Raw genomic sequence first — 21,324 nt, forward strand, 5'->3', positions numbered from 1 at the left:
AACCCACTGCCATCTAAAGTTCCGCTTTCCTCTCTCCTGGAGACCATTCGCTTACTGAAAAAGCAGAATGAAAATGTGATATTTCATGCTTTAGGCACGAGTCGAATACCCTTCTTTTAGGAAAGAATGCCAAGCAGGTTATGAAAGAAAGAAGGTAATAAAACAGAAACCTGTGGAGATGGGAATCTTGCCTTTTCCAATGCTACAAAAGCCATAGCTTTTTCATTTTATCACAAGCTGATGAGATCGAGTAGAGAGCAAGGAAACGAAAGAAGTCGACCCGCCTTTAATTTACAAGAAAAAAAAAAAAGAAAAAAAAAATCCCTTTTCAAATGGACCGACGAAACATGACCGGTGGGCAATAAAAATACACAAAACGCGTGTAAATAACAACTCGGAACAAAAACTGTTAGTTAAAAAGTTTTTAACTAGAGCGGTGGACGGTGGCAAGCGGAGTTTAGGGCTGCGGGTCGGTGTTCCCGCCCAAACTCATCATACTGTAAGTGGTAGCCCCTAGGGTTTCGGCCAAGAAGTATGACTAAGAAAATAGTTGAACTTGAAGAAGAAATTGAAGGAGATATCGTAGAGACAAACGACTACATATTTGATAAGATCGGCGAGGCCGTTCCAATCAAGAGTGATGGTTTCAGTTTCGATCCCCAAAGCAGTCCCTCCCGGCCACTCGCCGTATCGGAGAAACACGGCCTCGTCTTCGTCGCTCATTCATCCGGTAAGCTTCTCGTTGATTGCCAACACCGAAATTGCAGCTTCTGATTTTGCACTTTCACATAACCTAACAATAACAATAACTTTTTGGTAGGGTTTCTCGTTGCGAGGACCAAAGATGTTATGGCTTCCGCCGCCGAGATTAAGGAAAAGGGAAGCTCTGCTTCTATACAGGAACTGAGTCTTGTGGATGTTCCCCTCCCCAACCTTCACATTCTCGCACTATCTACCGATAATTCTACTCTTGCAGCTACTGCCGATGCCGACATTCACTTCTTCTCCGTCGGCTCTCTCCTGGATAAGGTGCTTTTGAGCTCTACAATTCTACATCACTTCAATTTTAGATGATGCCTCATATATGTTCCATCATGATGGATAGCTCAACTTTGTTTTTACTGCCTTCGATTATACTTTTTGCACCATTCCTTAAGTTTAGGAGATAAATCACTTGAGGTACACAAAGAAAAGCAAATTGAACATGTTGATGTCATTGGCGGAGCTGCTAGATACACAAATTAGCTTTCTAGAAAGAGTGCAGTGCCTGTATAACATTTCATGTCTATGATACTACTTGTTATATTGATTGGCTTCCTAGAATTCTCCCAGACATACATTGGCGTATTTCATTGTCATGAGGTATCGGTGATTGCTCTTTTGAACTGTTTAATCCATGGGCCTTGCCTAAGGTGGTATTGAGTTGCAATGCTGCTGAATGTAGGAATCATGCAATTCTGGAATATTTTTGTTACTGCAAATTACAAGTTTTAAATCCGTGATTTGCTCCACATTATGCAGGGTCTAGAACCATCTTTTTCTTGCTCACTCAATGAATCCAGCTCTGTCAAGGATATTCAGTGGACAAAAAGTTCTGAAAATATGTATGTGGTTCTTTCAAATCTTGGAAAGCTATACCATGGAACGATTGGTGGCCCTGTGAAGGATCTAATGGACAATGTTGATGCTGGTATTTTTTCTTTCAATATATCATATACATTCTGCTGTGAGATACATCGTGGTGATGAATGATGATACTTGTTTCCATATGTATCTGATCATTAATGAACATTATCACCACACCTAACTACCATATGCTATGAACTTGATTCTTGAATTCATCTGTTTGAACTTGAATCTTGCCACTTCCCATTTGGTTCAACAAGTTGGTTACCTTTGCCACGTCAGTTCTATAACTTTTGCTCATATCTGTTTCCTAAGAGAGGTCAATTTGTTTTTTGCATGTTGAATTCAGTGTAATCTACTGTACTATACTGCGGTAACATATAAATCAGTTATGAAGACAGTTTTGAAATCTCAGTCCAGAGAGAAACATACTATAAGATATTTTGTACTATGTTCAACTAATGCTTATTTTGACTTGTGTTTTTTCATAGTTGAATGGAGTTCAAAAGGAAAATTAATTGCTGTGGCAAGGAAGGATACTCTCAACATTTTATCATCTAACTTCATTGAGAAGTCGTCTATGCTACTTTCGTTCAAGTCCTGGATCGGTGATCCTGATACAAACTGCATCGTAAAAGGTATGTTAGATTTTAAGGTTGTATTTCCATACCTGATTACTTGTTTTCATGCTTTTTGTCTTGAGGTATTAGGAATCAAGTTTTCTCTTATTCATTACACTTAGAAGATTGACCCTTTTATCAACCTCTGAAACTGAAGTATTTCCTCGATCATCAGTGGATACAATCAGGTGGGTTCGCAATGATAGCATCATTTTAGGATGCTTTCAACTGAATGCAGATGGGAATGAAGAAAATTACCTTGTACAAGTAATACAAATCAAAGATGGCAAGTTTACTAATGTAAGCAATCTATGATTATATTTTGCTTGCTGATAGGCTTCTTCTGTTCAGAATTTAATCTTGTACATAGTTCTGCAACATATTATAGCTTAATGTCAATATAAGAGTAAATGAGATATTGTGTAATTGGTAAACCAAGTTAAGGGTGCAAAACCATTCGTATTTTTTTTCTTCTTCTTTTAAAAGCCATATTAGATCAGGAGTTAAGGCTTAGTCCTAGGCATGCCTTGCCCTCCTTTTCTCTCAGGTTTGGCCTGGCACAACTTGTTGGCAATGGAGCTGCCTGCCTGGCTCATTTGTGCTGGTCCTAAAACATCTCATTGCAGATTGCAGATGTGATGAATTATCACTTCCTGACAATAGTAATCCGACTTAAATCATTTTGCTCTATGGCCATAATACTCATTTTTGGAAGTACAAGAAACCGGCTCAAGCGAACATCTTTTGCTTCGTTCTTGAATTTGCTTCAGCTATTTTTCTGTTTTGCAACTAAAGCTTCATCTTTTAGTGGTGCTTTTGCAAGTGTTTTATGTATATACACTTTTGGTTGCTGGTGCTTTTATGGTATGTGCAAAGCTGTTCATGGTTGTCTTTTATTGAATTTTCAACAGCAAGTGAGTTTTTTTTAAGATAGATAGGTATACTTGTAAGAAAAGAATATAAACTATAGTACCAATCAGGTGGGTCCTATTGGCCCCATTGGCCCTTGAAAACTCCAATTTGCATGATCCACACTTTCAACATATGGATTTTGAATTCATGAAGGTGATGAAATAAAAAAAAAAAAAAAAAGGCATGCCTTTTACATAAGCCTGGTAATTTCATTTTAAGTATTTGCTAATGTTATGAAACCTTTCTTGTAGGATTCCTGCAAGCCAGTTGTTATATCTTTCTATGATTTGTTTTCATGTCTCATTGATGACATTTTGCCGTCTGGAAGTGGACCTTACTTATTATTGAGCTATCTGGAGGAATGGTATGCATTCTCATTCAGTCCCCCGTTCTTGAGCTTTTATCAGTTGACTGAATGGTGGCCAACTTATTTCCATATAATTGTAATGAGTAACTCATTTTTTCTTTGGCGATATCATTGCAGTGAACTTGCAATAACTGCTAACAGGAAGAATGCGGATCAGCATGTTGTATATCTTAGTTGGTCGCTAGGAGAGGAGAGTAACGAAGCTGTAATTGTTGATATTGTACGAGATAATTTGAAACCAAGAATTGAGCTTCAAGGTTCTCAGAATTTTGATCTAGACTAACTACTAATGGTTCAATTAAACTAAGACTATTATTGTTCAGTTGATTAAGGTTCATCAGCATATTTTGTAGTCTCCGCTGTCATATTATGTGGTCTTGTCTCTTCCTTTTCAATTCATTTGCAGTGCATGTTTAAATATATGATCACTTTGTGGTGCATTGAATATCAATGTGGCTGGCACACCCCATTTTCAACCCATATAATGGTCTCTTATGCATCACCACTATTCATCTACTTTGTTTCTCTTGCTTTCTTTATGTTGGTTATATGTTAATCGGTTCGATTTTGTTCCTCTTTTCAGAAAATGGTGATGATAATTTGATTATGGGGCTCGGCATAGACAAAAGTTCAATAAGCCAGAAAGTTAGTGTCAGACTTGGATTGGAACAGAGAGAACTCTCACCATACTGCATTCTGATTTGTCTTACTCTAGACGGAAAGCTAATGATGTACCATGTTGCCAGGTAGCTTCTTGTTCTCTCAAATTTCTAATTATGCCTCAGCACATAGTTTTTTATTTTCTTGCTAGCTGTTTAAGTTTGTCACTCGTTGCGCTGCAGTCTTAGGTATTATTGCTTTTATATACTATAATATGCTTACCTGTATTAGCAACTGATTTTTTTTTTTCCTTCTTTCTTTTTTGTAGTGTTAATGATGTTACAGTTAAGCCTGCTAGTGTTTCTAGTGTTTCTGATGAGGAAGAGGATTCTACTGCATTGGTACCTGTAAGATGTGAACCAGCTAAATTTTCTCCCGAGCTGGGGAAGGAACAATTTGAAAAGCTTGCTATGGATGCTCCTTTGCTTAATAAGAACATACAGGAACTTGACAGAAAAGTAGGTCTTGATGTCCTTACAAAAGATGACCAGAGCTCTCTTAGTGTAAATGAGACTTCGATGCTCAAGGAGGAAAGTACCAACAGTAACAAGAAAGTGGAGTTTTCAACGACTTCTCAGTCATTTAAAGGTCAACAAGAACTTATTTTTTCGAACCCCTACTCAAATAAAAATGGTAAACAAGTGCAGCTTCCTGTACAGGAAAATAGAGATATACAACACGCATCTACTGATTCTTTTTCCCAAGACGGGAATAGTCTTGTGTACAGGGACTTAAGCAAGATAGGAACTCAAGAAAATGCTGTACTTGCAACTAGCAGTGTCTCTTTTGTTGAGACGGGGGTAAAATCTCTAGGAAAAATGGAGTCAGCAGATTTACAGAGGGTTTCATCTCAGTCCTGGTCAAGTGGAAAAATCATAACTTCAAAGGGCACTGATGTGAAATCTCCAACTGTGCCTTCAACTTTTATTCAAGGTAGCAGATCTGGAACATCAACTACCGTTAACTTTTCTGGTATGCCGGTTGAGAATAGGGGAAGGAGACCATCAGCTGCGGCTGGAAATATTGCATCAGTACCTCCCATTTCTGGCTTCCAGACGTCATCACAGGAAAATTTCTCGATTGGCAAGTCTTTCAACCACAAGATTCATCCATTGAAGGAAAATTACAGTGAACTCCCCCAGTCAAGGATGCTGAACTCTGAACCAAGTTTATCAAAAAAATTTGGCAATGTAATGTCCATGTCTATGAACCTTCTTTTCAAAGAGTTTACACCTGTTTTGTTGATCTCATCCCTTAAGTTCAGCTCAAATCTAACAATTATCTAAAGAAATTTATGAAACAAAGCAATTTGAATGAGTTAAACTTAATAGCTAGTGACACAAAATTTGCTGTGCATACATTATTTACAAGTATTACATACCAGAAAATTAACTACTTGAGAGAATATTATGCTGAACTCCATGTTGTTCTATCCGATGTTAATGCTAAATACTAAATATTTTAACATGAAATTTCACTATTTGTGCTGTTTACTCTATTTCTTGTAATGTTTCTTTTTCCTTGGGTCTTTGCATCTAATGTGCATTTAGAAAGGAAAAAATAAATAAATTTAACACTAGATTATAGTCCATTTTTTTATTTAGGACAGGATTAGATTCCTTGCCTCTTTTTTATTTTTTTTTATTTTATTTTTTTATGGTGGCTTCCTTGTCTAAGTAGTTTGAGGATGTCTTTATTCTGCTTGTTATGTGTTTGTAGAAGGCTTTTTCTAAGGTAGATTGCTTGTCCTTCTCCTTTTGTATTTTTCTTCATTCTTCCATGAAATTAATTGTCCCCTGTATAAGAAACAGTGATCTGCATATGTTTCTGTATTGCTTTATATTATAGTTTTTTTTTTCTCTCTCTCTCTCTTCTATAGGCTGTAAGGAATGTTCTTGAGACTGAAGTTTCTCATCGTCAGAGTTATTAATTATTTCGCTTTTTCATTCAGATAACAGAGATGACCAAGGAGTTGGATATGTTCCTACAATCTATAGAGGAACCAGGTGGTTTCAGGGATGCTTGCATTGTTAGTCAGAAAAGTTCTGTTGAAGAACTGGAGAGAGAGGTTGGCATTCTGTCTGAGAGATGCCGAACGTGGAAGGTGATGTTTCCCACTTAATGTCCTGATTGCTTTTTTTATTTTATTGGATAATTCATTTCACTTTCATAGGTTGTGTGTGTATTATTTTTTAACTCCTTTGTTATCTGATTTTTGGAAATAAAAACTTGACTTGTCATCATGTGCTAATCAAGAAATTATCAAATATTGCTAATTGGAACTTTTCTTTTTCTCTGTTCTGGTCTATGACATCTATGTCAATTACTAAGTTGGTCTCGGTTGTCTTTGTACTTTGCAGAGCACTATGGATGAACGACTTCATGAAGTCCAACATCTTTTTGACATGACTGTACAAGGTACTTTTAATGCCACAAATGTATAGTTTCATAAGCAGAATGCTTTGTATATATACATGGAACAATGTACACATCACTCTTAATGGAAGAAATGATTGTTTCAATTGGTTCAGTACTGGCACGGCAAATATACATGGAGGGGATTGTGAAACAAGCTTCTGATAGCCGATATTGGGACTTCTGGAGTTGTCAGAAATTGAGTTCAGAACTTGAGCTGAAGAGGCGACATATTTCAAAAATGAATCAGGTCAGACTTGTTCTATTGATGTTTTTGAACCGGACTTGCCCATTATTTTCTATTTCATGATTTTGTTCTATTTTTTTGTGTGTACCCAATGGCGCAATGTTGGACGTTTGGAAAGCAATAATAAAGGATGCTTCCTTTTGTTAAATGTATTTCAGGATTTGACTGATCAATTAATTAAATTGGAAAGGCATTTTAATGGCCTTGAGCTTAACAAATTTGGTGAAAATGATGGAGCTCATGCTGGTCGAAGCACTTTGCAAAGTCGATTTGGGCATTCAAGGTAGATTACGTTTTTGGCTGTAATAAGAGATTGAATGAAGTCTACTATTTTATGGTACCTTCTTTTTATTCTAAATAACATGAAGCAGTTACATGAACGGCAAAATCTGAATATACAGGAGGTTCAGTAGAAGGAACACCTTAGAAGAAATACAAACCTAATATTCGCAGGGCTAGGGGCCTACTTGTTAAAGTCTTTGTTTCAAATTAAGTACAGAAGAAAAAAGGAGAAACAGAGAAAAGTATTTGAAGGAGAGAGGAGAAATATATGTTTCTTTTCGAAAAAGAGAAGTATATGTTGGATGAGAAAATTATAGAAACGTAAAAATCTTAAAACACTATGTTGTAGGTTTTTCTTTTTTTCCTTGTTCACTTTTACTTCATCACCGCTTTCATGTCTTATCTACCTTTTTTCTCCCATATATTATGGCAACTTTTCAAAAATATATTGGACGTGCATTAGACCGAGCTTGCAATCTGTGCTCTAAGCCCTTTCCAAGCAGTTCAATCCAACTCATCAACTAAGATTCTAAAAAACCAGTATATAGATGTGGTGATTTTGTTTTAGGTAATTAAATAAATACAGGTCATTACAACTTTCTAACTTCACTGAGGTATTCTGTTGCAGGCACATTCAGTCCTTGCATAGTCTACATAGCACAATGACTTCACAATTAGCTGCGGCCGATCAACTTTCTGAGTGTCTATCAAAACAAATGGTGGCACTAAAGATCGAGTCACCTTCTGCAAAACAAAAGAATGTGAAAAAAGAGTTGTTTGAAACTATAGGGATTCCTTATGATGCCTCTTTCAGTTCCCCTTCCCCAGATGTGTCGAAGTTTCGTGGTACTCCAAAAGAGAAACTATCATTATCTTTGGGTTCATCTGCTGCTAAAGATCAAACCAGGAGAAATGCGAGCGCCATGAAGAATTATGAACCAGAAATTGCAAGGAGGAGGAGAGACTCACTGGATAGGGTAATGATTCCTTATATTCTGTCTTTTTGGATCCTTTATTGAAAAAGCCACTTTCTGCATGTCTCATGTTTACTTTTGTTTTTCCATGGTCGTGATCAAGAGCTGGGCAAATTATGAGCCTACAAAAGCCACTGTGAAAAGGTTGCTTTTGCAAGAAAGTGGAAAGGTAAGTGTGAATAGATCATCATTATCGGTTGATAAGCAACGCATTAGCTCTCGCCTGCTGGAGGGATCAACCGTTACTCGTCCATGGGATCACACAATGCCTGCAACATTCTTTCATCCATCTGAAAACAAAGGTGAGCTCTGAAAAAGTTCAAACCTGAAAGATATCTGAGTTTATTCTTGTCTTTGATAGGTAAAACTTGCTGATTGTTGCTCTTGCATGTAATTATATTTTAAGCAGGCATTCAGGATACACACTCAAAACAGGCTTCGGAAACCCCAGCAACTCCATTTGTTTTGCCTAAGGAATCAGTAGGGCAAAATCTTTTGAGGGAAACTAACATGACGGCAGAAAAATCTGGCGAGGGCATAACATCTGTTAAGAAGTCTGAATCAGTTTCTGCAAAGGAAAAGTCTGTTTTGCCATCAGACACTAGTCAGAAACTATCATCTTTTATGGTACCTACACAGCCATCCTCATTGTTTAAGAAACCCAATGATATGGTAAATTCATATACCAAAGAGAGTGTGAAGGACAGGCCTTTGAACACAACAGTTCCATCTCTGGAATCTGGGAAAAAATATAATTTTCCATTCTCTCCCTCATTTCCTGTTTCTGTGGCCCCTTCTGCCACATTCTCAATGTCAGTTTCAGCATCCACATCTTCAATATTTAGTTCATCATCAGCTCTATTGTCTTTATCAAGTCCCTCATCAACTTCTCCTTCCTTGTCCTCTGTGATGCCTTCAAACAGATCGTTGGCTTACTCAAACAATACTGCAGATATGAATAAACCTGTCACAACATCCCCAGTATCAGCTTTTCCCTCTCCAGCTGTTCTGCCTTCTGGTTCTTTCTTACTGAATGTTTCAAAATCACTGGTGCCCTCTGACATTTCGCCTGAGACAAATTCAGCATTAGAATCTCCAAAACAAGAGATTCAACCTTCCTCAAAGACTGCCGTGAATTCTAATACTATAGTACCACCAGTGGAATCTGGACCTTCCCCTGTCGAAACTAATTTGAATCTCAAACCTTCAATATTGCCTCCCCTTACAGTTGAAACTTCAACAGGACTAGCACCTGGAAATCAGTCCAGTCTCAGCAATTCTAGTGCTGCACCAGTAGTGGATCCTGGAAGCCAAACCAGTTTGAAGAATACATCAGGTCCTACACTTAATGTGACTGTAAATGCTCAGCGTGAACAGACATCTGCTGGACAATCTCTATTACCATTGGCCCTCTCAAATTCAGGGAGTGTTAATGGTAGGACTGTAGATGTCCAGAATGCCCAGGAGGATGACATGGATGAAGAGGCTCCTGACACAAGTAGCCCAGCTGGACTTAATTTAGGAGGCCTTGGTGCATTTGGGCTTGGCTCTTCCCCTAACCCAACTGCTGTTAAACCCAATCCATTTGGTGGAACATTTGGTAATGCAGCAACAAATGTGACAACTTTGCCTTTCCCCACGACTGTTCCTAGTGGAGAGTTGTTTCAGCCTGCATCTCTTAACTTCCAATCTCTACAGCCTTCTCCATTATCTCAGCCAACAAATTCAGGTGCATTTGCTAGTGGGTTTGGCACTGGTACTACTGCCCAATCTTCCAATCCGAGTGGGTTTGTCCAGCCATCACAGGTTGGACCAGGGCAGCAAGCATTAGGATCAGTTCTGGGTGCTTTTGGACAGTCGAGACAGCTTGGTACTGGTCTACCAGGAACTGGTTTTGGATCACCTAGTGGTTTTGGAGGTGCCATTGCTAGCAATAAACCTCCTGCTGGTTTCTCAGGTGCTGCTACTGGAGGATTTGCGGCTGTGGCTTCTGGTGGTGGTGGATTTGCGGCTGTGGCTTCTGGTGGTGGTGGATTTGCTGCTTTGGCTTCAGGGGGTGGGGGTTTTGGCGGTGCAGCTTCAGGGGTTGGGGGTTTTGGCGGTGCAGCTTCAGGGGCTGGGGGTTTTGGTGGTGCAGCTTCAGGGGCTTCAGGTTTTGGTGGTGCAGCTCCAGGTGGTGGCGGTTTTGCTGGGGCAGCTCCTGCTGGTAGCGGGTTTGCAGGAGCCAATGTGGCAGGTAGTTTTCTTATTAATTTTTTTTCCATGAATTTTGATGTGATTTATCTGTTAGGATATTCAGCTGATCTGTATCTTGGAAATATGTTCAGGTGGTGGATTTAGTACATTTGGTGGCCAGCAAGGATCTGGTGGTTTCTCTGCTTTTGGTAGTGGAGGAACCGGAAAGCCTCCAGATTTGTTCCAGATGAGAAAGTAACTGATTTTACCAAATCAAACTTGATGTATGCCTACTTGTCACAAATCATATGAATGTTGTTTGAGAAACTGCTTTTGGGCTAATGGCTATTCCCGGTTCTCATTGTACAGGTCTCCTTGTAGTCTGCAATATTATATGCTTGAGCAATTTTATTCCCTTGCATCCACCGCCTGTTAATTTCTAGCATGTTCAACCGTGCACATTATCTTGTTTGCATTGGTATTTGAACAATGGCAAAGAATTGAATAAATATATATCTTTGCAAATGCTTAATTAATTGAAGAACTCAAAATCACTCGGCCATTTTCACCTTTTTATTATACCCCTTGCAAACCTGCTTTAGGGATCTTGACTTGAAACTGGGGAATCCTGAACCCTATAGTCTTTAGAAGATGAGAAACTCCCGTGGCAAACAGTCGGAGTGGGGTACCATTGAGGATTAAAATGCAGACAATAATGAAGCGAACCATTGTTCCAACTGTAACCCCTTCATATAATGATTAATTTTCATTTCAAAACTAGTTCTTGTACTTGTCCCATCTCCATTTGCTGTCTTTCTCTCAAGGAAACTCGGTGACAAAATTGATTATCATTTACTGTATATACTATACTTTATTACAAAACACAAAACAGAACCAGTTATTGCATACCAAACATGAAACAACAAAACGAGAAGAGTAAGGGGTAGCGAAAAGCACCCCGTGTGATATATAAAAGTTCCAGTCTAAATGGCTTTTCAATCTCTGCAAGCTGTCACACTGGAACTCCTAACTCCGAAATCTTCATTATGCGTTTGTCCATCACAGACTTCTGCGTTTTCAATTGTGATGTCATTGCAGCAACCTAAATCAAACATAATCATATCCATTAAAACGATGCAACTACACAATCAGACGCATATTAGGAGGGGGTGGAATTTAAAGGAACAAATAGTGTGAACATAGTGTTTAGCTTACCTGTGCTCTGAGCTTCAAAGCTTCCCCGCTAGGAATTTCTCGCAGCCCATCCATTAAATCTACACAAGAAAATGTCATACAATGGGGAAAGTAAAGTTGAATCATTTTTCCATATCCAAGTTCATCACAAGTTGTTTCAGAGTCATGACAAATATAGAAACTCCCAAGACCAAGTTGAAGTCTCTCCAGTAATACACTTGAATATAACAAAAGGAGAGCAAGAATCAGTAATGAACTCAAACCTGCAGCTTGGGCGTCAACCTTGCGAATAGATTTGGATAGAGATTGAATTCGACTTCCCACATCCCTGCATAAATTTGTTTGAATCAATAAGAATATATGGGTAATGTACATGGATCACAAGAGTAGTTGAATGGGGGTGTACTTGAGCTCAGTTTGGCCAAATTTCATTTCCTTTTCAGCAAAAGCTGCCCTCTCAAGAAGTTTCTTGCTCTCCTGCTTCATCAGATCAACTGAAAGTTTGAACTGGTTTACATTCTTCTCAGCTTTGGCAAATTTTGCCTGCACAAAAATTAAAGTTTTAAGTTGATCAGTTTCAGAAGAAAAGGAAACTAGATGTAGAAGTTGTTTTGAGGTTGAGGTTGAAGTTGAGATTGAGAGAGGATACAACCTCGAGGCTCTGAAATCGACCCAATGTATGGCGAAATAAGAACCTTCTTGGTCCTGCAGACATTAGAAAGTAGAAAATGAGTGCAGACGTTGAGTGAAATCTTGTCATGTGTAATAACTAATAAAGCTTGTACAGGTAAGTAGGAAGTAGGAGGAGGACCTGGCAAAAGAATGAAAGCAGCAGTGAGGCCAATTCCAATGGTTGAGGCTGGGTTCTCTGTTGCACTCTTCAATCCATCTGCAGCAGCAGCAATGTAGTAGTACAAAATTACAAATTACAAATTTCACACAAACACAATAGTCATTGATCACAGGTTTGGATATTTTCAATTCTTGACTGACTAGTGAGCCACACTAGTCTAGAGCCGGCAATGTCAGGCAAAACTTTGATCGCTACTTAAGCGCATTTACACTTTTGTTTAGGGAATTAGATTCTGCGCAATGATCACAGTGATGTGTAAAAAAGAAGAATTGAGTAATTGACCTTTGATTTTGTGGAAGAAAGCATGTTCGTAGGTCCTGTAGTCGGAGACGGCTTTGTCCATATATTCCGGCACATTATCTTGGAGAGTGCGAGCTGAACGAATGGCAGAGTCCCTCGATTGCATCACCGTACGCTGCAGATCCTCCGCCATCGAAGCCATTGAAGCTGCTGCTGCTTCTGCTTCTGCTGCCACTCCCTTATACGCGCCGTCATCGCCTAACACCTGCTTCTCTTCCGGTGACGGCGTCGGCGTCGGCTCCTCCTCCACCATTTTGCTCTCTCTCTCTCTCTTCTCCTAAGCTTTGCTTTTTGGGGTTGCAGTCGTGCAGGTCAGCGTTTATTTTGGTTGTGGCCACTGGCCAGGCCTTTCGGGGTTTTCAGTATTATAATAATGTTGGGCCTCTCAGCCCAATTTAGTTGGTCGTGAAAGAGAGGGCCCAATGTGTCCGGCAAAATTAGTATAAAGCATGACATGCCGGAGGGCTCGTAGTCGTTGGTGTGAGACAGAGCAGAGGAAGGGAGGGCACCTAATGGTCAACGAAGACTGACCGGCTCCACTGAATTGTGAAATTGAATTGGGAGGGTGTAATTATTAGTTTACCACCACCCTATACAGATTACAGAATACAGTTGAAAGAAAAAGAAAAAGAGAAAAAAGGGAAAGGGGGAAGAAACAGAAAAGCAGCAGTTAGTTTAGACTTTAGACGGAACGGAAGGAGGAAGAAGAAGAAGAAGGAAGAATGAGTTGGCCCCTAGGGGGAGGGGGTTATAAACCCTAAATCGTCGTCGTCGTCGTCGTCGATTTCTTATTCGATTTTGTTATTGGTGAAAGAAAGAAGAGCGGAGAGCACTGGAGACGGCGGGTTAGGGAGGGAGTATATGATGCTTTGCGAAGCATTGCGTGATCGAATACAGGCATGGCTTCGTGACTACGACAGGCTTCAATATTTGGCCGTCATCCTCCTCTACATTCAGGTCTGTTCTCTTCTCTTCTTGCTGATTCATTCATAATTAGACGAGACGAGGGTTTCAATCAATCAATCAATCAATGGTTATGTATATATATATATACAGATTGCGTGCGCATTGCTAGGATCGCTGGGAGCATTGTACAACGGAGTGTTGCTGATCAATCTGGCGATTGCATTGTTCGCTCTGGTCGCAATCGAAAGTAGCAGTCAGAGCCTCGGCCGCACATACGCCGTCCTTCTCGTCTGCGCCATCTTCCTCGATATCTTCTGGTTCATTCTCTTTTGTCACGAAATATGGTCACTCATTAACTCACTCACTCTCTCTCATTTTCCATTCCTCCCCCATCTCTCTATCTCTTCTTACTTTCCCTACTCTCTCTCTTTTGCAGGATTCTTACTCCCGGCGATTATACAGCTCTCTATATCTTTTCAGTCAAACTCACTCTCGTTATGCAAATCATGGGCTTTTTTATCAGGTTTTCCTCCTCATTCCTGTGGATTCAGATCTACAGGTTGGGCCTTTCCTACGTAGTAGACCCTGCACCAACTCCTAGAGATGCAGATTTTGATTTACGAAATAGTTTCTTGAGTCCAACTACTCCCACGCCTGCTGTACTTAGACAAACCTCCGATTCTAGTGATGCCTTAGGAGGCTCTATCTATGATCCAGCTTATTACTCATCACTCTTCGAAGAGAGCCAGGTTTGTTCTAGGTCTATGCATGCTTTTTTTCATTATAATTACATGTCTTTCATTTGTATTTGCTCTTCTCCTTTTCATGTTCAATATCAGTTTTTGTCATCAACTCTTTCTCTTTCCATAATCATTGCACATTTAAAACAAGCTTACCACTACCAATCTTGGGAATTATAAACTCCACAGATTGGAGATTTTAGAGACTCTACTTCTTTTTCTTCATAAAAAACAAGAGTTAGATTCTACAATTGTCTTCAGAAAAGTTACAGTCTACTTCTGAAAATGTAACATAGAAAGCTAGTATGCCACTTAGAATTCCTAGGGTTGCCATGTGTGTACCTTTATCTATGAGAAAATTATTTCCATCTCAATGAGTTAGAAATCATTGGAAGGTCCTTCTATACTAACAAACATTATCATGGAGTAACCTTTTGAACTTGAAGGAGTTCTGATTGCGGCCCTTGTTTTGGGAGGTGATATATCCTGTTGTCACAGCTCTTTTTGTGCTTTCTTTTAGGGGGAACGTGTCACTTCTTGGTCTAGCTTTAATTTGCTTCTTTCATAAAAAATTGACAATAAAAATAGATTAAGGCACCATAGTGAAAAGGCTTTTCCATCTTCTCTATTATATGAGTGAGGATATGGCAGTGTGAGAAAGAGAAGATTGTCATCATTCATGCCAAGGAGGTCTCTATATTGTGTTGGCCTATGATAGTTTTCTGCTTTGGGATAAGAGGGATATAGACGCTCAAGTAACACTAGTATGGTGCCTTATAAGATCTCTCTTGTGTTTCTGCAGAAACCATGTGTGAGACAAATCTAAAGGATTTGGATTTTTCTAATAAGGTTCAACATGCAAGAGATGAGTATGTGAAAGCCCTTAGGTAGGACAGTCTACACAGTCACATGACAACAATTAATAGTTGAGGACTCATGGACTTTTTGTCTTACAGATCAGACTGTACTTGTGCCTTTAAGCTGGGGTTATAAGAATTTTTTTTTTTTTTTCATCTAGCATCCTTTTTAATTCTAAGCATGATGGTTTTGACGATAGTCCATACCGGGAAAACAAAATGGACTGGAATTATGTTTGGAAGTGTGGAGCTGTCTATGTTCTGTTTCTTCAGATGTGTTCGGGAAATTCTATAAATCCATACATACAATTACCACTTTCAGAACTTAATTACTCAAACGAAAACCTACTTTACTCAAATTATCTTAACGAGCACTTTTTTGTAGTTACCACATCATCCACATGAGTTGTTGAAGTGATAATATGCGTTCTCAAGTGGTAAAATATTACATGAAATAGGACATGTATGAGGAATGTTAACATACCATAGCCTTACCCGACATTGTTCTTGTCCATACGAATGTAGCACTGACCTTTTTTTAACAGTCTAGCAAGTTATATAATAACAAAAAGTAGCTGAGGTCGTGCGAGTTTTTTTATTTACGGTTTAGACTGTACTTGTGCTTTTAAGTAGGAGTTGCGAGAGAACTTTTCATATAGATCCTATTGATGGTCTTGACAGTAATCCAGCAGGCAAAAATAAAATGGAAGGGAATTATTTGTATAGTAATTGCAACCTCTAGTTTGGAGATCTACTTTTGCTATAATGTGAACTACTAAATTTGTCTTGATGTTTGGAAGTTTGGAGCTGTCTGAATTGTTCTATTTCTTTAGATCTGTTCATAATATTGTTCTTGTCAATCAGAAAGTGGCAATGCACTTTGTCAGCTGTTACTGAATTGAAATCACTGTTATTTGTTATTAGGGAAAATGTTTCGGTGGCAATGGATCTACATCTGCTGCTGAAGCTTGTAAGGTGAAACCATCTGTAGTCAGATCTTTTCAGTTCATAGATGTAAGTATTGATGAACACCTTTTGACCTTTTTTTTTTCATTGAACTTAGCAATATAATGTGTGATGATGTGGGGTGTGATCCCCACTGTTCTCCCATGGGCTAACTAACTATATATGATTTGATAGGTCTAATGATTTCTCCCCTACTGTTTTCTCTAATATCAACTTGACCATATATTTGATTAACATTTGAATTGGGTAGCATTTTGTTATGTACCTGGTTTCAAACCGAGAGTTTTTGACTGGAACCTTGTATGATACAATCACTACTTTTCCCAAGACTCATTGGATAACGGTTTGTCGTTATGAATCCCATATACTTGTAACTGTTATATGCAACTATTAAAAATATTGTGTAAATTGATTTTAGTCGTCCTGCTTTGAAAGGCTTTTGATTCTCTTACTTCAGTGTTGCTCTCATGCATTTTTTTTGGGCATCAAACTATGCTACCAATGCATTAAGTATTCATTTGTTTTTGGTGATAGTATTAGTGGTGGTTTTCCTGCTTGAGTTTAATTAGATATTAATTTGTCCAGGGGAGTTGTCAATCTGGCTGCTTCTAACTTGATTGGGTCCTTGCAGGAGGAGAAGACAGCAAGCCAGCATTCAGTTTAATTTTGAATAGGGTTATCTCTGTTTTCTTTTTGGATCCACTCCCATTATTGTTTAGAGGATCATTCACTTAGTCACTGCGGCCAGTCTGTGTATGGGAGTGGGCTTGTACAGTCAAAACACATTATTAAGCATTTTTTGCCCAGATGGAAGCTGCCAATCAAAGTAAAGGAACCGTGTGGTTTGGTATGTCAAAAGCTTGGATCAAGATTCAATCCCATGCTCCTTGTTATGTGGATGATGTTTCTTGGATATACAATTACATTTGGCATGTTGAATTGTCTGAGTTCAATCGGGCATGGTCCATGTAATGTGTATCAACTTTCTGGATTTGCAATGAGGCATAGATTGTATGCAGATTGTGCGGCGGGGAAGTTGAGGTTAAGGAACCCAGGCAATTGCCTTTTGTTCCCGTAGTATAAAGAATTGGTTGACCATTCAGTTCAATGGACCTTTGTTTTTGATGGATCAAACACTCCGTTACTATATCTTTTAACTATAATTGCAAGATTTTTTCAAATGTGTATGTTCAGTTGTCTAGTTGTATATCGTGTTACAGTTAAAAACTAGATTATGTATAAAAATATCAGGGAGACTGCTAGATGATGATAAACGAAGAAGATGAATACAAGAGTAGGAAAAAGTATTGGGTTGGGCTTTAAGTCAATCACAGTATCACACATGTATTCTAATAATCCTGACCTACGGAGTCGTTGCCTGGCTGAAACAGAAGTTGCGGAACGTAATCATCTAATTGGTGTGTTGAATGTGACACGTGAGGTACATAAGTCATGTAAGTGTTTTTAGAATAGAAATTACATAATATTAAGAGTTCAAGATGGTTACACGATATACAAGTATATTGGATTTGGTTAATTCTTCACTTAAAAACTGAAATGCAAGAAACAAAAATGTGATCCTAATGCGCTGCCCAAACAAACTTCACAAGGGGTAATATGTACATTTTTTAACCTATAACGTTTTTGCATAAATTTTCAGCCTAATTGATAATCGTTAAGACATTCATAACTATGATTTACAATTATAAACATGAATGGTTCAGGTTGGATAGATTTGGTTCGTCCATTGATTTAATTTCATTCGATACTTTAACGGTTATCAATTTGGCTGAAAATTTGTATAAGTGATCTATTCATGGAGTCACAAGAATTTATCGATCAAGATGCCGATATGTAACCGAAAAATGGATCACACAAAGGATCCCTTAAAATGACCAAAAATAAATAAATCCCTTAGTAAAAAGGGGTGTGTGTGCACGTGTTATAGTTTTTGTAGTTTTCCTCTTACATAACGAGTGGTATGAAATTATATACATTGATACATAAAGATATATATATTTTGTTGCATATTTGTTCTATATATAACGTAAGTTATTTTCATATATAACACATGAATAGAGGCAAAGATAGGTTATTATATATCTGTTTTATAAATAAGCTAATAGATTATTTCCAATTACAACCTAAAAGTCATGATCATTAGAACATTTTTTAATTAATTTGATTTCAGGTATGTATCTGATATATATGAGGTTAATTTTTTGACAAGAAATAGAGATATTATTAGATCCCAAAGCTAGAATGGCAAAAAAGACAAACTACACAAATTAGTAACCTAGCCACAAGCTCTGCCTCTCTCTCTCTCTCTCTCTCTCTAAACTAAGGCCGAGGCGGCACCACTCGTCCGGTGGCACTCCGACCGGCAGCAGGGTTGACCTTGATCGCGCTGCTATCATGACGGTGTTGCTGGACGGGTACTGAGTTCTATGGCTGGGCCCTTGGGTCGGCTCTGCTCGAAGGCTGGACGTGGATCCGGCTTGGCTGTTTTCATTGCTTTGAAGAGGTGATGGATGGGAGCACTAGTTTTCGGTTCATCGTCAGGCGCGCGTGGGCAGGGGTGATGGTGCAGCGGCGTCTTCTCGTTGGCGGCGTCAAGGTGGAGCCCTCGTTCTGATGGCGGTGATGGTGGCCGATGGTGGTGCTGCTACCAGATCTGCACAGAGAGTGAAGCATGGCTGGGTTGGGCCTATTGTTGGGCTTGAATTTTTGGGCTGGTAGGGTTTTTGCCCTAGGCCCATAAACATTCTCTTTGTTTTAGGGATCCTATGTTAGTAGAACTTACTTTCAATAATTTCCTAAGTTTTTAAGGATCTATGCACTTTCTGTGTCTCTAGTGCCTCTGGAGTAGTACTGAATGAGGATTTACGTTAGTCTCTACGAATTTGATGTATAATGAGTGGACCTATTTCTATGTATTACCGTGGGTACTACCACACCTTCTTGATCTGTCTAGTTAGTAATGGCCATTCTGGCATGTGATGAATGCAATTGACACCCGTTTTGGGTTTGATTCAAAAAAAAAAAAAACCACAAGCTCTGCTAAGGTTGAAGAAGAATTAGGATTTCGTCTATTTTTCTTGCATTTTCTCTTTTGGTGATGGCGGCTCGCTTTTTGGTGGCTTTGGCGTTGACAGAGGACGTGGTGGTGGACTTTGGTGAACGGCGTTTATTGTCAAAACCTATTTTTATCTGGTGGGGAGGATGATCTGCCCTAAGCTTAGGGATGAGAAGGGATTACTAGGCACCCTTGCTGTGGTGTAGTGATTGAAGGATCGGCTAGCAATCACGGTGCAGCGAGACGGGAGATTTCTATTTTATTTTAAGAAGGACGAGTGCAATCGGATACTACATGGAGGGCCATGACATTTCAATAGTTGGATGGTGGTGTTGGGCGAGTACAATAGGCTCGGGGACATGGCCGGTGTGCCCTTGCACTCGCTAGAGACATGGGTGGTGGTGCGACGGTTACCACCGCGTCTGAGAACGGAGGAATCCTTGATTTTGCTAGGATCCTCCATAGGTCAGTTTTTTAGGCTGGACTCTTTCACATTGCAACACAGAGATGCTTAACAGCATTTCCGGGCGAAGGTGGACTACGGCAAAGGTTGTGGACAACCAGATCTTTTGCGGTTCACGTCGGAGATGACGACGGAAGTAGACCTGCACTACAAGAAGATCAAGGGATTATGCCGTGCTTGTGGTATGTTTTTTCATGGAGCAGAGGGACGCAATCAGTTTTTGGTCAAGTAGGGGCCAAGGCGACAGTGGGGGATAGTAGTGTGTCAGACACGGTTTTGTCTACGTTGGGATCCGGCAAGAGGCTGATGATGGTGGGAACCAGGTTGAACCCGACTAGAAATGGAGGAAACTCAGAGGCTATAAGGTTTCCAACCCTAGCGTAGCAGAAGGGCAAACTAGTATAGGGATGGTGAAGCCGGTGCGGTCTTCGTTGGCCCAATTATTAGGCTTCTCCGCAATTGATTTTTAGGCGATCCTGAGATGGGAGAAGGTGGCGGCGGCTCCTCCGCTGGTGGTGGCTGAGAGTGATCTAGTACCACAAATACTTGGAGTATGGTGTGAGACACCAATGTCTCTGTTTGGACCCAAAATGAGCATTTTGGCTTGACAAGACACGTCTTGGAGAAATTGAGCCAATGTCAGTGGCTCAAGCTATATATTGTCGACAAGTTCGAAATATATATATATTTAGAGGCTAAATAAAGCCTACTAAAGAATCATGAAAAGTCAACTATAGCACATTTTCCTACTTCGGTTAGGAGAAACCGAGCTAAACAAGGAAGGAGGGGTGGCAGACTGACCAAATGAATTCGAAATGAGCTGAAACTCTGCAGATCCATTCTAGACAGCCCAAGAATCATTTCTTATGAAGAGTGCCAGAGCTAGCTTTGAGTGGAAGGCCTTCAAATAATCAGTCCAATTTTCTGCAGAAGCAAAACTGGAAAACTGGACCTGTAAGAGGTCCAGCAGCATTTCCGGCCCAACCACATGGAAATAAATTCTGAAATTTTACCACAACAATCTACATTCATGGTGGATCATTTCATATGAAGAAGTCATGGTCAAAATCTGAATTCTTGGTGGAGATATAGCTGCAGAAAAATTGGTGCAGTAAGTGCTTAAACCTAACATTTCATTAGTGTTTAAGTGCTTGAACCTAACAATTCCATAAACTCATAAGTGCTCCATAAACTCATAAGTGCTCCATCATGATCCCATTAAGTGCTCCATTATGATTTGTTTAAATGCCAAATAGTGTTGCTTGGTAGCCTATAAATAGAGGCTACAACATAGAACAATTCACTCATTCATACATCAAAACATCTCTAAGATGATCTAAGTTCTCTCTAGAGCAAACCTCTCTAAGAGCAACTCCTTTCCTTCTCTTTCTCTTATAGGTGATCACACTCTAAGTCCTAGTCTCCTCAGGAGCCGACTATCAGTGCCACCAAACCCTCTGTCAAAGTGCTTCGGTCCTAGTCTCCTCGGGAGCCGACTGTAGTACCGTGACCACAACGGTTACGGAACCAGCCAAGCAAGGGTAACGCCCTAGCAACCCAGCCAAGCTAAAGTCACGCTTTAGCAAGTACTTCTCTCTACTTCCCGGTGATTTTCGCTCTGCTCGATCTACGACGTCGAGTATCGATTTGGTGACGCAGAAGATTAGCAAAAGTCCTCACCACGAGGCATA

The 21,324-nt window shown here is 39.5% G+C and overlaps 3 protein-coding genes across 9 annotated transcripts; 2 read left to right on the forward strand and 1 right to left on the reverse strand.

Moving 5' to 3' along the window:
• Positions 1-384: 384 nt before the first annotated feature.
• Positions 385-10,697, forward strand: LOC133731666 (nuclear pore complex protein NUP214). 2 transcript variants are annotated; one of them, XM_062159060.1, is made up of 17 exons: positions 385-730; positions 821-1,029; positions 1,522-1,690; positions 2,118-2,264; positions 2,422-2,546; positions 3,410-3,522; positions 3,643-3,782; positions 4,109-4,271; positions 4,454-5,375; positions 6,137-6,289; positions 6,546-6,603; positions 6,717-6,850; positions 7,006-7,130; positions 7,758-8,106; positions 8,207-8,405; positions 8,510-10,339; positions 10,431-10,697. In XM_062159060.1, exons 1-17 carry the CDS (start codon positions 535-537, stop codon positions 10,535-10,537), a joined length of 5,139 nt encoding a protein of 1,712 aa, XP_062015044.1. In that variant the 5' UTR covers positions 385-534; the 3' UTR covers positions 10,538-10,697. The 2 variants fall into 2 exon arrangements, with proteins under 2 accessions (XP_062015044.1, XP_062015045.1); XM_062159061.1 differs by having other exon boundaries at positions 386-730; positions 8,513-10,339.
• Positions 10,698-11,111: 414 nt separating this feature from the next.
• Positions 11,112-12,963, reverse strand: LOC133731667 (RGS1-HXK1-interacting protein 1). The gene is made up of 7 exons (XM_062159062.1): positions 12,608-12,963; positions 12,284-12,361; positions 12,125-12,177; positions 11,879-12,015; positions 11,736-11,800; positions 11,494-11,552; positions 11,112-11,380 (listed from the first exon to the last, which is right to left on the reverse strand). The coding sequence occupies exons 1-7, from the start codon at positions 12,876-12,878 to the stop codon at positions 11,291-11,293; spliced, it is 753 nt and encodes a 250-aa protein (XP_062015046.1). The 5' UTR covers positions 12,879-12,963; the 3' UTR covers positions 11,112-11,290.
• Positions 12,964-13,178: 215 nt separating this feature from the next.
• LOC133731668 (uncharacterized) lies at positions 13,179-17,281 on the forward strand. 6 transcript variants are annotated; one of them, XR_009856751.1, is made up of 6 exons: positions 13,187-13,582; positions 13,682-13,875; positions 13,968-14,280; positions 15,074-15,158; positions 16,053-16,142; positions 16,726-17,281. XR_009856751.1 is itself a non-coding variant. In XM_062159065.1 (5 exons), the coding sequence occupies exons 1-5, from the start codon at positions 13,487-13,489 to the stop codon at positions 16,756-16,758; spliced, it is 699 nt and encodes a 232-aa protein (XP_062015049.1). In that variant the 5' UTR covers positions 13,179-13,486; the 3' UTR covers positions 16,759-17,281. The 6 variants fall into 6 exon arrangements, 4 of the variants coding, with proteins under 4 accessions (XP_062015049.1, XP_062015048.1, XP_062015050.1 ...); XR_009856752.1 differs by having other exon boundaries at positions 16,053-16,103; XM_062159065.1 differs by lacking the exon at positions 15,074-15,158 and having other exon boundaries at positions 13,179-13,582; positions 13,682-13,848.
• The last annotated feature ends 4,043 nt before the right edge of the window (positions 17,282-21,324 follow it).

This window comes from Rosa rugosa, chromosome 2, assembly GCF_958449725.1.
Source record: "Rosa rugosa chromosome 2, drRosRugo1.1, whole genome shotgun sequence".
Taxonomy (NCBI): domain Eukaryota; kingdom Viridiplantae; phylum Streptophyta; class Magnoliopsida; order Rosales; family Rosaceae; genus Rosa; species Rosa rugosa.